General features: G+C 33.8%; 3 protein-coding genes across 5 annotated transcripts; 1 reads left to right on the forward strand and 2 right to left on the reverse strand.

Moving 5' to 3' along the window:
* The first annotated feature begins 1,949 nt into the window (after positions 1 to 1,949).
* Positions 1,950 to 7,879, forward strand: LOC148201501 (ABC transporter B family member 19-like). The gene is made up of 5 exons (XM_088109395.1): positions 1,950 to 2,253; positions 4,403 to 4,626; positions 5,265 to 5,608; positions 5,703 to 6,142; positions 6,306 to 7,879. Exons 1-5 carry the CDS (start codon positions 1,965 to 1,967, stop codon positions 7,784 to 7,786), a joined length of 2,778 nt encoding a protein of 925 aa, XP_087965521.1. The 5' UTR covers positions 1,950 to 1,964; the 3' UTR covers positions 7,787 to 7,879.
* Positions 6,484 to 10,772, reverse strand: LOC124837099 (ubiquitin carboxyl-terminal hydrolase mug105-like). Of its 3 annotated transcripts, none has more exons than XM_088109394.1 (7): positions 10,642 to 10,772; positions 10,457 to 10,556; positions 9,270 to 9,997; positions 9,065 to 9,176; positions 8,151 to 8,246; positions 7,939 to 8,071; positions 6,484 to 6,620 (listed from the first exon to the last, which is right to left on the reverse strand). In XM_088109394.1, the coding sequence occupies exons 1-6, from the start codon at positions 10,707 to 10,709 to the stop codon at positions 7,988 to 7,990; spliced, it is 1,188 nt and encodes a 395-aa protein (XP_087965520.1). In that variant the 5' UTR covers positions 10,710 to 10,772; the 3' UTR covers positions 6,484 to 6,620; positions 7,939 to 7,987. The 3 variants fall into 3 exon arrangements, with proteins under 3 accessions (XP_087965520.1, XP_087965519.1, XP_087965518.1); XM_088109393.1 differs by lacking the exon at positions 6,484 to 6,620 and adding an exon at positions 6,842 to 6,968; XM_088109392.1 differs by lacking the exon at positions 6,484 to 6,620 and adding an exon at positions 7,704 to 7,839.
* A 4,688-nt stretch (positions 10,773 to 15,460) lies between these two features.
* On the reverse strand, positions 15,461 to 17,047 carry LOC148201502 (aspartic proteinase CDR1-like). The gene is made up of 2 exons (XM_088109412.1): positions 16,450 to 17,047; positions 15,461 to 16,287 (listed from the first exon to the last, which is right to left on the reverse strand). The coding sequence occupies exons 1-2, from the start codon at positions 17,045 to 17,047 to the stop codon at positions 15,551 to 15,553; spliced, it is 1,335 nt and encodes a 444-aa protein (XP_087965538.1). The 3' UTR covers positions 15,461 to 15,550.
* Between the last annotated feature and the right edge of the window lie 903 nt (positions 17,048 to 17,950).

The following is a 17,950-nucleotide window of genomic DNA, read 5'->3' on the forward strand; positions in this document are numbered from 1 at the left end:
AACAATGAAAAGTTAAAGTAGTAAAAACAAAGGAACTTAAAATTCTGATTTTTCTTTTTGAAAAGTAAAAAGAGATATTACTTTTAAAAGTATAATTATTTTTTTAAAAAACACTACTATAAAATTAGTTTTCTTTTATTGTTTTTGGAAACATAAAATAGTTTATTTTTTATTTAACACCAGCCAATTAAATGTTTACATTTTATTCTATAACATACGTCTGAATTTATTGACCAGATATTAGGACATATCTTAACGGCTATAATTGGAACAAAGTATGCCATATACGATCTAAAACGTCAAAAACTATTTTTCTAGAAATTGTAAACTATATTTGCAAGAAATGTATTTTTCACATGAAAACTATCAAACCAGATGGTCTACCTAATAAATTTAGATTGATCCGATTTAGCTTATTTTTTAAATATAATGCAAATTTGATATGATCTAATCTTATATGTTAAAAAACAAGACATTTCAGCCTCTTTTAAGAAAATATATTTTTAAAATTTAGGCCATTTTGAAATTAATTTTAATTTTAGATACTATAATTTAATATACAAATTATAATATATGTATGTAATTATTTCAATAAAATACTTTTTTCAATATTTTTACTATAATAATTTTTATTTTCCTTTTAAATATAATTATTATTTTATGAAATAGGTTGTTTCTATTTAATCGGTGCTCTAAATAAGTCAGGGCAAAAATGATCATATTCTATATATTATATATATATATATATATATATATATTTACATATTATACTATTTTATTACTTATAAAACCAAAACAAAGCATGGTTGACCAGAAGGCATGACATGCATATATAGTGGTTTTATTTTTCATAAGCAAACATCATGAATCATAATCCTGAGACGTTGAAACATGCGCAGAAATTGGTTGTTGGATGTATGCAAGTGAAAGACAGTTATTGCGGCTAAGATTAGCATATCTGAGAGCAGTTCTTAACCAAGAGATAGGAGCTTTTGATACAGAGCTAACAACTGGGAAAGTCATCAGTGGAATAAGCAACCACATGAGTGTCATACAAGATGCCATTGGTGAGAAGGTCAGAAAACCAATACTGCTCACAGCTTTTCACCTTTCTCCTGAAAAACTTAAAGTAAACCTAATAATGAGTTTTTTTTATTATAATTTTATTTAAAATTTTATTTTTTAAACTTTTTGAGACATTGTTTTCTTTCCCGTTTAAAATAATTAATACTAAAAAAATTTCTTGAGTTTTTTTTTTCTTGAAGACCTGAGTATAATAACTGAATTTATTTCTATCAGTTGGGTCACTTCACCTCTAGCTGTGCAACTTTCTTTGCTGGAATTGTGATTGCTGCAATATGCTGTTGGGAAGTGGCGCTTTTATGTTTAGTGGTTGTCCCACTTATTCTTATAATTGGGGCAACTTACACCAAGAAAATGAACAACATATCAACCACCAAAATGCTTTTCCATTCTGAAGCTACATCTATGATAGAGCAGGTATATATGCACACATAATTCACATTTACATAAGTTAATACAATTTTGTTTGAACAAGCTCTGATGTGGATATTGCAGACAATATCACAAATAAAAACAGTTTATGCTTTTGTTGGAGAGAGCTCCGAAATCAAATCCTTTACAGAGAACATGGATAAGCAATATATTATAAGCAAAGGGGAGGCACTTGTGAAAGGAGTTGGAACAGGGATGTTGCAAACAGTGAGTTTCTGTTCTTGGGCTTTCATTGTATGGGTTGGAGCTGTTGTGGTCAGAGCAGGAAGAGCAACAGGAGGAGACATAATAGCTGCAGTGATGAGTATTCTCTTTGGTGCCATGTAAGGAAGAAAGAAACTACCTTCAGGCTTGTTTAGAATGGAGAAAATTATTAGTAAGTATTGATGAAGTGCTAGAACTGAACACTCCTTGTGTATTGCAGATCACTCACTTATGCAGCACCAGACATGCAAGTATTCAATCAGGCAAAAGCTGCAGGATATGAAGTTTTCCAAGTGATCCAAAGAAAGCCTATGATAAGTAATGAATCAGAAGGGAAGATGCCTAGCAGAATCAAAGGTGACATTGATTTTCAAGATGTTCACTTTTCCTACCCATCACGCCCAGACAAACCAATCCTTCAAGGACTGTCCTTGTCCATTCCAGCTGGAAAAACAGTAGCATTGGTTGGTAGCAGTGGCTGTGGAAAGAGCACTGTTATTTCCCTGGTTAACAGATTTTATGATCCCTCAAGAGGTCAGTTTAAATAATCTTCCACTATCTCTTTTATTCTAACTATCTCAATAATTTCTGTTATTTTATTTTCTTAGTTCTACGTTTATATAAGTAGGGGTGGACAAACTGCACTATTTGCACTGCACTATAAATCTATTACAATTAACTATAAAATAGTTTAAAAAAACTGAACTGCACTAGAAAATAGTTCAATAAAACTGAACTAAACTATTTTTTAGTTCAGTTAACTACAAAACAATTCAGTTAACTACAATGCACCTTTTTCTAATAAATAAATGTGGTTTTGCACTAGTACAACTGTCAATGGCTAATCATCGATAGAGTTAAAAGAATTAGTTCAATTTGATTTTTTTTTAATAATTACAAACAAATAAATTAATATTCAATAACATCACAGCATTTAAAAAAATTAAATTATAAATCTATATAATTAGAATTAGTAAATAATTATAATAAAAAATTTAAAAAAATTAATGAAATATTATTGGTACTATTTTATCATATTATTAAAATTAAATTAATAACTATAATTATTTATCATTACTATTTATTATTAATTTAAAAATATAAAATGTCTAAAATTTGATTCTCATATTAAATATAGTTTAATTTAATAATATAAATTTGTTTATATATTATTTTATATAGATTAAAAACTTAATCTCTAAAAAATATTTCTGTTTATCTCTGTTTTGCGTTATTCGAAATATTTTTATTTTGACAATTATCTAGTTTAATATAAAAACTCTCATATTTCTTCTCTTCTCACCTTTTTCTGAATTCTCATATATATATATATATATATATATATATATATATATATATATAATATTATATTTTATAATTATTTACATAAGTACTTTTATCTTTTTATTTTTACAATTATAGTTAATTTTATTAAGTTATAAAAATAATTACGAGTTTTTGAAATATAATTACAATATAATAAAATTTAGTTTTTTTAAAATATATAATTATTTTAGTATAAATTTAATAATATCATTTTATTTTAATAATTATTATAATAATAGTTAACTTTTTAAGAGACTTGAAAAAGAACATTTATATATATATATATATACATATATATATATATATATATAATTTAGATTTTATTATATATATATATATAAAAGTGACGTAAAAAGTAATTAGAGATATATATATAATTCAGTTTTTATAAAAAGTAGTTTAGTTTTTATAGTGCAAAATAGTATAGATAATCCATAGTTTAGTATAATTTAGTTAATCATGCCCAGCCCTATCAATAAGTAATTAGAGATTAAAAAAAACAAACAAATGTAAATTTTGAAATAAACAAAAACTATTTAAACAAATTACAAAATACGAAAAAAATAAATAAAATTTCAAATTGAAAAATATCAAATATTAAAAAAATTAAAAATTAATAAAACTTTAAGAAATAAATTCAAAAGTATAAAAAAACCATAAATAAATACATAATAAATAATATTTAACCGTAAAACATAACATACAAATAATAGATACAAATATCATAAAATATATACAAAAATAAATATAAAATGTTATAAAAATATTTCGAACATATATTTTTAAAAAAATTTAATAGTATAAATAAATATCAAATAATATAAAAAATATTAAAAATATAAATAAAAATTAAAAATGTAAAAGAAATCAAATTAAAATATAATTAAACATAGCATAAGAAATAAAAAAATGAAAAAATAAGTATTTAAAAGTGAGATAAGATTAATACTACACGTAACTAGGTTGAGTTTTTCATAGAGTTATTCATCTAACTTACAGTTTTAGAACAAAATGAAGGTAGAAGTGATAGGAACTCACTAAACATAGTTCAGTTTTTAGTTAACTGCACTAGAAATATAATAAGTTCAGTTTTTCTAAACTGAACTAGACAATAGTATAATTAGTTTTTAGTTAAAATAGATTAGTTTTTTTAGTATAAAATAGTACAGTTAACTATAGTTTAGTATAGTTAAGTTATTTTTGCCCAGCCCTATATATAAGGGATAATCTAATATAGTGTCATAACCTTCTGCCACACTCGAGTTGTTTGGTTTCCTTCTTTTGTTTTTTCTTGTTACCGTCAAAGGAACCCAACACAAATGAATGTTGCAAGCCTGACTTTGTTGAAATATTCCAGGAGTTATCTTTATTGATGGTCAGAATATCAAGGATCTTAATCTGAAGTTCCTTCGACGAAACATAGGGGCCGTTTCCCAAGAGCCATCACTCTTTGCAGGCACCATCGAGGATAACTTGAAAGTGGGGAAAATGGACGCAGATGATCAAGAGATTCAGAAGGCAGCTGTAATGTCAAATGCACACTCTTTCATATCTCAGCTGCCTAATCAGTACCTGACCGAGGTAAGTTATTAAATCTAGTATATCATTCTTGTAGCTTGATTATCTCTTGTTTGATCTTCCTTTCATTGTATTAATTTACATCATTTGCATATATTAAACATATTCTGTTCCTTTTTTCTATTTAACGCCATTTGACTTGTAATAAGGAAGAAAAGAGGACAATAAGGTAGCAAAAGTTGATTTAGATCGAAATTCCTCCAATTATGGGGCTTGGCAGATTAGACTACATCTTCACTGTCCAAACACAAATCCACCAATCATCCACTTCCAACATATCATTATCAAATAAAAATAAACCAATTTAACTTCAGTTCTTCATAAATAGACTCTTTTAATATTAATTTTACTATCTACAAAAAGCTTCATAAGAGAATCGCAATAACATGAGATGATCTTCTAACCTAACCCACCATAAAATAAGTGGCATGGTCTCTCCAAGCCACAAAACAAACGGGAGTCAATCCAACCTGCCCGGTTTTAAGCTGGCCTATTGTAGATGGGGATAAGTTGATGCACTCATGATATCTTCTGCATAAGTCGATGCACAAACGGGAGTCAACCCAACATGTCTTCTGCAACATATATTCCTTCCCCTCATAACATTTATGGGCTCATATGTCAGCTGTGATGATTGCCAGGTTGGAGAAAGGGGCGTCCAATTATCAGGAGGCCAAAAACAGAGAATTGCAATAGCCAGAGCCATTCTTAAAAATCCTCCTATCCTTTTGCTTGATGAAGCCACTAGCGCCCTCGATTCAGAGTCTGAAAAGCTGGTTCAAGAAGCACTTGAGACAGCTACGCAGGGAAGGACTGTCATATTGATCGCACACAGGCTCTCAACAGTTGTAAATGCAGATATCATTGTTGTAGTCGAGAATGGACAAGTTGCGGAGACAGGAACACATCAGAGTTTGTTAGACACAAGCAGATTCTATAGTACATTATTTAGCATGCAGAACCTTGAACTAGTTGCTGAACCCAGGTAATTGACAATATAATGTACATTTTTTACATATACTGTGAATCAAAGAGTAAGAAAGAAGCACTCTAATAGGCTTTAAATGTTAACTGGATAGAGCTACGATTTCAAAGACTAAAAGTGCCCGCCAAGAAGATTTTCCTACTGAAACTAGACCACCAGTAGAAGTGCAGGGAGAGGTCCAAAAGAATATTAACGAGCACTCTGTGCTAAAGGAACACAACAAAATGGACAGCGGAAAAAGAAACATATTTTTCAGAATTTGGTTTCGTCTTAGAAAGAGGGAGCTAGTGAAGGTTTCTATTGGCTCAATTGCAGCAGCTTTCTCTGGTATCTCAAAGCCATTTTTTGGGTTTTTCATCATCACCATAGGAGTAGCATACTTTAAGGAAGATGCAAAAACGAAAGTTGGACTTTATTCAGCCATCTTCACTGCAGTAGGGATGCTTTCATTATTCAGCCACACCGTCCAGCATTACTTCTTTGGAGTGGTTGGAGAAAAGGCCATGGCAAATCTCAGACGTGCTCTGTATTCAGGTATCAGATATCCCCTATTAGAATTTTCATAAATGAACCTCATTTCTCTTTCCTGGAAAAAAAAACTGAGGCAAGGGCTCAAAATCCTACATGATACATCACATGCATAAAATTCCAGAATGATTTGACAAATATCAGTCAATAATTATTATAACTTTTACAGGTCTGCTACGTAATGAAGTAGGTTGGTTTGACAAATCAGAGAATACTGTTGGTTCATTGACTTCACGCGTTATCAGTGACACTGCCATGGTCAAAGTAATCATTGCTGATCGAATGTCTGTAATCCTGCAATGTGTTTCCTCCATACTGATAGCAACAGTTGTCAGCATGGTTGTCAACTGGAGAATGAGTTTGGTAGCTTGGTCTGTGATGCCCTGCCACTTCATAGGTGGTCTTATTCAAGCCAAGTCTGCCAAAGGATTTTCTGGTGACTACTCTGCAGCACATTCTGAGCTTGTTGCTCTTGCATCCGAGTCTACAACCAACATAAGGACTATTGCCTCATTTTGTCATGAAGAACAAGTATTGAGGAAAGCCAAAACATCCCTAGAAATTCCAAAGAAAAAGTATAGGAAAGAAAGTATCAAATATGGGATCATTCAAGGCTTCTCCCTTTGCTTATGGAACATTGCACATGCTGTTGCTCTGTGGTACACAACAATTCTGGTTGACAGACGTCAAGCCAGCTTTGAAAATGGAATAAGGTCATACCAAATTTTTTCTCTCACAGTTCCTTCTATCACAGAATTATACACGCTGATCCCAACTGTCATCTCGGCTATCAATATACTGACCCCAGCATTCAAAACCCTTGATCGTAAAACTGAAATTGAACCAGACACACCAGATGATTCACAACCAGAGAGGATCCAAGGAAATGTAGAATTTGAAAATGTAAAATTTAACTACCCTTCAAGACCCGAAGTCACCGTTCTTGATAATTTCAGTTTACAAATTGAAGCTGGATTGAAGGTGGCTTTTGTAGGACCAAGTGGAGCTGGAAAATCCTCTGTTTTGGCCCTTTTACTACGATTTTATGATCCACAGGGAGGAAAGGTGTTAATTGATGGAAAAGACATAGGGAAATATAATCTAAGATGGTTAAGGACACAAATAGGACTAGTACAACAAGAACCACTGCTTTTTAATTGCTCAATCAGAGACAACATTTGCTATGGCAATAATGGGGCTTCGGAAAGTGAAATAGTGGAGGCTGCTAAAGAAGCAAACATACATGAATTTGTAAGTAATTTACCAAATGGATATAGCACTGTTGTTGGAGAGAAAGGTTGCCAGCTTTCCGGAGGTCAAAAGCAAAGAATAGCCATTGCCAGAACAATACTAAAGAAGCCTGCAATTTTACTCCTTGACGAAGCAACAAGTGCTCTTGATGCTGAGTCTGAAGGAATTATAGTAAATGCCTTAAACGCAATACATCTGAAGGAAGACCGTGGATTGCGTTCAAGGACCACCCAGATAACAGTAGCTCATAGGCTTTCCACAGTGATAAACTCAGATACTATAATTGTCATGGACAAAGGTAAAGTTGTACAGATGGGTTCCCACTCGACCCTAATAACAGTAGAGTCAGGACTTTATTCAAGGATGTTCAGGTTACAGAGCTTCGAAGAAACTTCGTAGGTTTATACTTGACATTTTTGTACAGATCCTTACTCTGTAACTAAGAAAAGAGCCTGTTGTATCAATTCAGAAAACCAAGGTTTTCTTCAATTTCTTCTCCAGTGCAATAAAATTATAGTCAGAATAAGTGCCAAGAAAAATAATCTAATGACCTGAACTGGAAGACACGACCTGGATGTAGAAAGTGCTTTGTCGGCTTGTTTAAAATTCAAGGAAGATGCTATCAATTGTTTTCAGCTTTTCTACCTCCCCCACACTAGCGATTCCAGGGTCAACATAACACAACTGAAATAGAACAAGACCATCAATCCTAATCATGAATTGGTGCAATGCAATTATAATTTGTTGTCAAAATAAGTAAGACCTGGTACTGTGGCTTCTTTAGTGTATGCATTCCCCTTTTTATGAGTTCCTCCCACCCAACTTTCTGCCTGAGGGATCTTTCAAGAGCGGCTGTACTCTATAATGGTAAAATCACAACTTGAACCAGAAATCGAGCATGATCATTAAACAGCATGCATTTTTCAAACATCCATTTTAATGTGTGTGTGCGTGTGTTAATCAGAGAACAAAACAAAATACTTCCAACTAGTTAAAAAATAAATGACTTGTCTTATACAGCTCATATTGTTCGAGATAATACAACCAGAGAAAGGATAGATACGTGTCAGAATTATCATATGCATGTCCTAAGAATGATGATACACTTTGCTATGTAATTTGGCCTTAGTGTCAATAAAAAATGTACTATTTTCTTTCAACAAGTTGGGGAATAGTTGTCAAGGAAACAATACAAAGGGAGGGAAAAATTCTAGGAAAGATTAGTTTTTTTTTTTCTTTTTTTATCTGCAATTTAGTAATAGTAATTATAAACATATTAAGAGAAGAAGCCAATAAAGCAAAGAATGAAGAATCAAGTTCTTCCATTATTTTTCTATTCTAACTGAATTTACATACTATAAGAAAATAAACTGAATTCAAGAAATATATTTGCATTTCACAACTTTCTCTGCCTTGGATTTTCTCTGTTATTCTTACTTTCTTATCCACTTATTTTCCATGACAAAAAGAATGAAAATAAGAACTCCGGCTTCCTTGTGTATCTAGCATGAATTTTGAATTGTCGGTCAAATTTCATTACATCCTATACTTTTTCCCTTTAATTTCTTCAGAACGATAGAGGCAGAAAGGCATTTATAAGATATGCAAATTAACCCAAAAAATCTATATTCTAATTATGAATAACAAGATATGAAGCTAGCAATGAAAATAAATTACTTGAGCAGGGTCCAAAATTAGGAGATTATATTGCAGATGTCTTTTTTGTTGATGATTGACTTGAATTCCAACAATTGTTCTTGAGTGACCGTCATGTTGGAAGTATAAAGGCCTATCCAAGAAAGCATTCCAAAATCAAAAACATTTACGAAACAAAATTATTAGTGTGGTTTAAAAATTGTATCTAAAATGCGCCCTCACTCACGTTTTCTCACTGATCACAACATGTTTTTGGCCAAATTGGATTGAGTTTTCATCCAAAAAGTAATTCCACACAAAATCCATGAGAACTTGATAACCCCTGCCCCCTTTATCTTTCTTTTTTACCAAATGAACACTTGTTTCATTCCTGGCATTGTCAGCGCTAGAACCTGGAATGGATTGGGATTCCTTAGGACCAAAATCCACTACTCTTGCCCTAAGACCAAAGGAACGCAATAGAGCTGCACATTCAGTAGTTCCTATCCATTTTTTAGAACTAAAAATAGCATGATTGAATTGAGCTGATCCAAGCGGATCAAAACCCTTCTCCCAAGCAATCTCGAGCCACCTTTGCAGCGACAAGATATCAGGAACAAATCCCGAACCACCAAACAAAGCTTTCCTTGCTTCAGGTCTTTGCACTAGCAAGTGAGAACTAAGCATTTGAATGTTACGCCACCCACAACCCCATCCGGCATCCTCAGATTCAAGGCACTGGAAATGATCAACATAACCCGACAAAATGCTAATTGAATTTCCAATTTCAGACTCTAAACAATTTTTGAACAATGTCATCAAACCCGCTTCAACTTTGTGAAATTCACACCTTGTCTGAGAAACAATCAAGCAAGAGATTCTGTCATTCACTTTGCACTCCCCGTTCTCGCTACTAGTCTCACCACCACGCGAATACTTTGCTCCAGACAGTGAAACAGTGCTTGCTTGCTCTCTCTGCAAAACATGACATAAGATAATGTACAGAACATATTGAATAGCTTATACATGTCTCTTCGATCTCATTCTACCTCATTTACTCTTATTTGTACCACTTTCTCTGTCTACCTCTTCTTTTTTCTTCTATCTCTATTTTCCTCCCACCAACCCCACATGAACTATTCAGTATACATATAAATGAGTAATTATAATAGAAAAAATATAAATTAACACATGGACTATTCAGTATACATATAAATGGGTAATTATAAAAGAAAAAATATAGATTAAGTTCAAAAATAATAACGTATCTAATAATTTAATATAACCATTGATATTTTCCTCAACGGAGATTGTTGCATAGAAAATAGCTAGTGCTCATATTCAACAAATCAAAATTAAGCCCACCTGAAACATTTACATTCAAAATCACTGACAAAGAAAACCTCTTAAAAGCAGCAACAAAGGAGGTGTTACCGGAAGAGATTGAGGGGATGAATCAACATTGGGAGAGCGTTGAATTATTGTGGGCAGGTCAAAATCATGCTGGAGTTCCCAAAAATGAAAATTGACGTGCCTGCTTTTGCAGAATCATATTCAAATGGCGAACAAAAGGAAACGAATGAATGTGAATGTGCATTATACACAGAACAGAGACATACCCAGTGAGTTGAGATAAGGGTAGACATGAATCGCATAAGGGGCAAGTGGTGAATTGATCCGAATCCATGTTCGTTGCCACCACAAAACGGGATGTGACCAAACGTTGACGTTAGATTCAAATGCGCTTCACTTTTTCTTATGCAACAAGTTATGTCAGAATTTGAATAATTTCTCTCCCACAAAATGCTGCATCATTGTTGGAGTATTCAAACAAAAATAAAATAAAGCATGTCGACAAAATCAATTAAAGGAAAATGTTATTTGGACAACGAAATTTTGACACAGATTTAACAACGCCACGTGTCAGCTCTTGATTGGCCAAATAAATTGAAAATAAAACAGAGAAAGGGTTACGGGGCGAGGGGTATTTTGGGATTTCGAGGTTAAAATTTGAAGAATTGGGTTTCGCGGTTTAGGGTGGGAAAGACGTTCGTTCAACCCTTGTCGCTCTCTCGCTCTCTCGCTCTCTCGCTCTCTCGTTAAAATTTAAAGAATTGGGTTTGGGCGGTTTCGGGTGGGAAAGAAGTTTGTTCAACCCTTCCATATTGTGTCTCGCTCTCTCGCTCTGTCGTTCGTCTTCGAAGCTTCCATCTTCGCTGTCGTTGTCTCGCTCTCTCGCTCTATCATTTTTACTTTGTGTTAATCTCACTTATAATGACAAAAGTAGTGATTGAAAAATGAACGCAACATTATAATAAGAATTTGAAAAGTACGAGACCATTTTCAGTAAAATTAATGGTAATTAATGGGAAGGAGTTGATCAAATTCTGAGTGGGGAGATGGGTGTTGGTCATTGATGTAAACGCAAGAAGTGTGGAGTGACCCGTGATGAGTAGGGGGACGAAGTAGTGCAAGGGATGAGTCAGAGTGTTGAAAAAATGGTCTGGTAATCGTTTACAGAATCCTGGTAAACGATTACCCGAGAGAAAATTGGATTTTGTACATAAAGTCCAACACAGGTAGTCAGCCAGGTGAACAGGGGTCACCATTGGAAAAAAAGCTCAGTTTTAGGCAGTTCTGCACCTGTCTGAGGCTGGTCCAGGTGTTTCAGTGGTGGGAGAGGGTGGTTGGTGATGTGATGTGTGTCCAAGGAATGTGGGGTGACCCCTCATCAGTTGGAGGAGCAACCTCTGCAAGGGATGAGTGAGGGTGTTGAAAAAAGGGTCTGGTAATCGTTTACAGCATCCCTGTAAACGATTACCCGAGACAAAACTGGATTTTATACAGAAAGTCCAACACAGGTACTCAGTCAGGTGAACTGGGGTCACCATTAGCCAAAAATGTGAGTTTTAAGCACTTTTGCACTTTTCTTATGCTGGTCCTGGTGTTTCAGTGGTGGGAAGTGATGTTTTGGGCACCCCATGATGAAGGAAAAAAACAATGTTTATGAGATGAGCAACTTGGGTGAGATAACATGCCGTCAACTTTGACCTTTGCTGGCTATTTTACTGATAACTTTTCCCACCGACCTCCAATGATGTGATTCTTTTTTTATTAGAAACTAGACTCAAAAATCTTTCCAATGACTACTAATTTGTATTTTTTGGACATCTGAGTTGGTACAGTTTATTCTTTCAAGTCAGCGTTTCATATATTTTTGCCAACTCTGACCTTTGCTTGTTCTTTTGCTCATAACTTTCTCCACCTAACTCCAAATGAGTTGATTCTTGTTTTGTTGGAATCTATACTCAAAGACCTTTCAAATTATGCCTTAGAAATCAAGTTTACACCTTTTTTGACACTGTAATCGATTACAAGGACACTGTAAACGATTACCCGAGACAAAACTGGATTTTGTACAGAAAGTCCAACACAGGTACTCAGTCAGGTGAACTGGGGTCACCATTGGCCAAAAAGGTGAGTTTTAAGCACTTTTGCACTTTTCTAAGGCTGGTCCTGGTGTTTCAATGGTGGGAAGTGATGTTTTGGCACCCCATGATGGAGAAAAAAAACAATGTTTATGAGATGAGCAACTTGGATGAGATAACAAGCTGTCAACTTTGACCTTTGCTGGCTATTTTACTGATAACTTTTCCCACCGACCTCCAAATGATGTGATTCTTTTTTTATTAGAAACTAGACTCAAAAATCTTTCCAATGACTACTAATTTGTATTTTTTGGACATCTGAGTTGGTACAGTTTATTCTTTCAAGTTAGCGTTCCATATATTTTTGCCAACTCTGACCTTTGCTTGTTCTTTTGCTCATAACTTTCTCCACCGAACTCCAAATGAGTTGATTCTTGTTTTGTTGGAATCTATACTCAAAGACCTTTCAAATTATGCCTTAGAAATCAAGTTTACACCTTTTTTGACACTGTAATCGATTACAAGGACACTGTAAACGATTACCCGAGACAAAACTGGATTTTGTACAGAAAGTCCAACACAGGTACTCAGTCAGGTGAACTGGGGTCACCATTGGCCAAAAAGGTGAGTTTTAAGCACTTTTGCACTTTTCTTAGGCTGGTCCTGGTGTTTCAATGGTGGGAAGTGATGTTTTGGCACCCCATGATGGAGGAAAAAAACAATGTTTATGAGATGAGCAACTTGGGTGAGATAACATGCTGTCAACTTTGACCTTTGCTGGCTATTTTACTGATAACTTTTCCCACCGACCTCCAAATGATGTGATTCTTTTTTTATTAGAAACTAGACTCAAAAATCTTTCCAATGACTACTAATTTGTATTTTTTGGACATCTGAGTTGGTACAGTTTATTCTTTCAAGTTAGCGTTCCATATATTTTTGCCAACTCTGACCTTTGCTTGTTCTTTTGCTCATAACTTTCTCCACCGAACTCCAAATGAGTTGATTCTTGTTTTGTTGGAATCTATACTCAAAGACCTTTCAAATTATGCCTTAGAAATCAAGTTTACACCTTTTTTGACACTGTAATCGATTACAAGGATACTGTAAACGATTACCATAGTGTTTTTTCTGCAGATTGGGTCTGTACTTGTCCAACTTGGTCCCTTCAGTAAGAATGACTTCTTTCCCACTTCTTGGGGTCACCTCCCATCACCTACCACCCTCTACCACCAGTCAAACACCAACACCAAGTAAATACAAGTGGACTTGTGCTTTAAATTAACAGTTTTTGCCAATGATCACCCAGGACACTACAACTGACTACTTCAGTTCAACTTTCTGTACAAAACAGTTATTTCTCTCGTGTAATCGTTTACGAGGCCACTGTAAACGATTACGACAATGTTTTTTCTGCAGATTAGCTCTGCACTTGTCCAACTTGGTCCCCTCAGTAAGAATGACTTCTTCCCCACTTCTTGGGGTCATCAAACATAACCTCCCAACCAGTAATGACCCTTAAATTCACTTGTATGGTTTTTTGGTCAACAAATCCCTTGCAGACAAAGTAAAAATGATAGAGCGAGAGAGCGAGACAACGACAGCGAAGATGGAAGCTTCGAAGACGAACGCACACAGAACAAAGTGAAGCGCCACGAAACGCGACCTTCGACCTTCCAAGAGAACGCACCTTCGTTTCCAATGGAACAGAGAAAGAGCTATTTTCGGAATTTCAGTAAAAATAAGGGTTACGGACTTCCGTTTCGTAGGTTTTAAAAAAAATTTATTTTTAAAACAAACCAATCAAAGAACGACACGTGGCGTTGTCAAAACAGTGTTAAATATGCGTTGTTGGAATATCGCGGTCCATATGTTTATGTAACTATTTGTGAAAATTAAAATTTAAATGTTCATCATCAGTGAGACATAAATGTAATTATTTGATATTCATATTAGATGTTAACTTCTAACCTTCTATCTTTCTCCATGTGTACATAGATTATAAATAAGGGTTAGAGCTTCTTTAAAAATCATTTTTGAACATTAAATATATATATAGAGAGAGAGAGACTTTGTAATAGAACTTTGAGAGTTTTGAAGGTGTTTACTCTATTTTTTTTATTCTTTAAAAACTTTTTTAAGTAATAAATCTTCTTTATTACTTATCTTTTGGTATTCTTTCACAAAGGTGACTTGCTCTTAATCCTTTCTTCTTCTATTCTTTTTCTTTTTTCTTTTGCAATTTACTCTTGTTTCTACCTTATATTTTTATGTGTCAGATGGTTTTTTTTTTATCATAACAAGCTTCCATCATTCAAACTTTTTTTTCATGGAGTTTGACTTCTTCAATACCTTCATACTATAAGACTTACATCCCTAAAGAAAATAATTGTTAATAATTATTTTAGTGGACTTAGTGTTCATTTGGATTCTTTTTAAGATTGTCTTATAATGCTTTTTCAATGTAAAAGAAATCATAGCCTATTAGAACCAAAATTTAATAAAGAAGGTTCCACTTTCTATAACTTTTTTAAAATGTAAAGTGGATATTTATCTCTTTCAAAATGTTTCATAAAATAGCATCATTTTAATTCGAATTTGTGTTTAAAATACCAAATGTGTTCTATTTTCAACAATTGCAAAAAATGATTTAATACATAAATGGTTACTCGCGATACAGAATATATAAAAGTTATGGAAAATATCAGTTTTTTAAATTAGTTTTTAGGATCGTTAAAAAATGAAATATAATTATAGAGTGATTCAAAAGTCATAATTATTAATTTTGTATTATATTAGTACTTTACATCATCATTTTAAATAACAGCGTAAAAATATAAACTTAAGATATTGTTAATAATATAAATAATAAATAAACAGAACTCAAATGAAAATTATATATGGAAATGTTATTCGACCACTAACTACTACATTTTCATATCATAAGCAAAATATAATTTCTCATGCATACGACCAAATTATAATAGTAAACTCAATGCAAAATATCAGAACACACATGGGTATGATTAACTTATTAAATATAAAGTCATTTATTCAACGTAGAAGTTTGTGGGAGTGAACATGTGAGACATTAAGGGCATTACATCTTGGTGCAATCAGTGGGCTTAAAGGAGACAGTTTTCCTCAGCAAATCATAACCAACTAAGTAGTTCATCTGTGCTAAGTTACCAAAGATGGAACCAGTTGCCACTGGGGCAAAAGCAAAACACAAAACATCATCAGACACACTAACAAAAGTGTTCAAAGAATCCAACACAACATCCGCACCACTAAAATGTGCAACAATAGGTGGAGCCTCAACTGCATTATGTCCTCCAGAGTTGTAACAAAGGCTTAGAATTTGGTCTGTGATATTCACTCGTTCTAGGTTGATGTTAGCAGCAACTTCTGACTCCAATTTGGCATAAAATTTTTCTGGCAAAATTGTGAGAGTGGTTCCTGAATCGATTATGATGTTACCCTTTTCATCATCTGACAATGAATCATCCACAAACTCAATCCTTTTGGACCCCACACTCATCCCCTCCAATCTAAGGTAATAGAATGTATCAACAGAACCAGGTATGATTGGTGTAGAAACTGTTCCAGGGCCACCCACAACAGCATTTTCTCCAAAATTTAATTTACTTGAGCTTTTGGGATGAAACAATGGCACCAAGCAATAGGAGAATTTGAAATCAATTGAAGGACCTATCTGGGAGACAAGCGAGACATGACCACCTCCTAAACCAACTATGCCAGACCCTTCACTGTCAAATGTACCAGCATTGTTCACACCACAACCAACGGGAATACTGGGAAATGCAACTGAGGAATCTGATAACAAACATCAAAAACAAATGACCAACAATTATCTGAAAACATTAACAATAACAAAGAAATGAACTCTTACAAACTTTAACTTCTCAAAACATTATCTGATGACAAACTAAAAGGTTTGTCATCAGACAATGACCTAAAATTGTACATTTTGATTACCTGTATTAGAACCCAAAGTGAGTGTGTCAAAGGCAAGATTTCCTTGAGAATGAGATCCATCACCGTAGGATATGGTATACTGGCAATTGGGTTGAGCATCAGATAAGCAATAAGTTTGACCCAGAGTCTGACACACCGTGGAGTAGCAAGAGACAGGTTCGTATGTTTTGGATTTGGAAGGGTCAAACAATGGACTGGTTTGGTTGTAACACTGTTCACAAGGCTTGCACTGTGACCAAACGAGATCACTACCGGTGTCAGCAATGCCCATCAGTTCAAACGGTGGTGTTCCGATGGAGTACTTCACAAGGTACTCTCCCTGGTTGGAGATTATGACAGACTGTGGTGTGTTTTTGGTAGCTTTTGGTTTTGCGTAGAAGTGATTAACACGGTCCAAAGAACGGTGGAAAGAGGTGTTGAGTTTCTGAAAAAGGGTTTTGGTGGGGTTGTAGAATGGAGATTTTGGAGAGTCTCTGTGAATCAGTTCAACACTGAAACCTCCTTTGATTGGTTCAGTGAGAGACCTTGCATAAAAGCAAGTGGTTGAGAATTTGAACAAGAGAAAGAAGATGCAGAGAATGTATGAATGAAGGGCCATCTTGTTTGATGAATGCAACTATATGGATAGATTCAGAAGAACACTGTATATATAAAGGTTCTGGAGAGTATTGATTGTAGAAGAAAATCCCTTTGAATTCCATTGAACTGTTATAATTTAATAAAAACAATAATTTTTATTCAATGCATGGATGCTACAAAATGATAATTGAAGATTTTTTGTCCAATTGTTAAATTTGCATATCACAGTTTATAATATGAGAAATAATTTACACTACCCTTTAATCATCTCCGCTCACTCACTTGAAAGTCATTTAATTCTTTTTTAGGTTATAATGAGTTTGAAAAACTAACATGCACATGATATCCTTTTGTATTCTTCATTTTCGTCTCAACTTCTTTTAAGTTCATAATTTAGTTTGGGAAGAAAAAAACTGAACTAAATTGAACTTAAAACTGAACTGTTTTAAGATATTGGAGAAGAAACTTAAATTATTTGTTTTAAAGGTTGAAGTAAAAATATTTAAAAGTAAAATACTTAAATAATTTGATGGATATTAAGAATCAGTTATGGGGTTCATAATGAAAAACTGAACCGTAGTCCAGTTTAGGGCTTTGTTCAATGTTTTCTGTTTTAGCTCTTTAATGTTTTCTGTTTACCAGAGATCCATATATATAGATCTCTGTTTATTGTTTTACAATCAATGAAAGCAATATCATTTTGATACACTTGAAACCAATCAGAATAGAAAAAGGATATATTTTACTTACGCGTCTCTCTGCTCTGAGCATTTTCTCCGCCTGCACCATTGCCGTCTGAAGCCTCTAAGGCTGCCGGAGCTCCGCTGGACCTTCATCCTCTGAGACGGAACTCTCTGGAAGCACTCTGCTCTCTCTCCTGATCAGTGTCGAAGTGCTGGACACGTTTGCAGAAGCCATCCAA

This window comes from Vigna umbellata, chromosome 3 (assembly GCF_029865625.1).
Source record: "Vigna umbellata cultivar VRB3 chromosome 3, Vumbellata_1.0, whole genome shotgun sequence".
In the NCBI taxonomy this organism is placed as follows: domain Eukaryota; kingdom Viridiplantae; phylum Streptophyta; class Magnoliopsida; order Fabales; family Fabaceae; genus Vigna; species Vigna umbellata.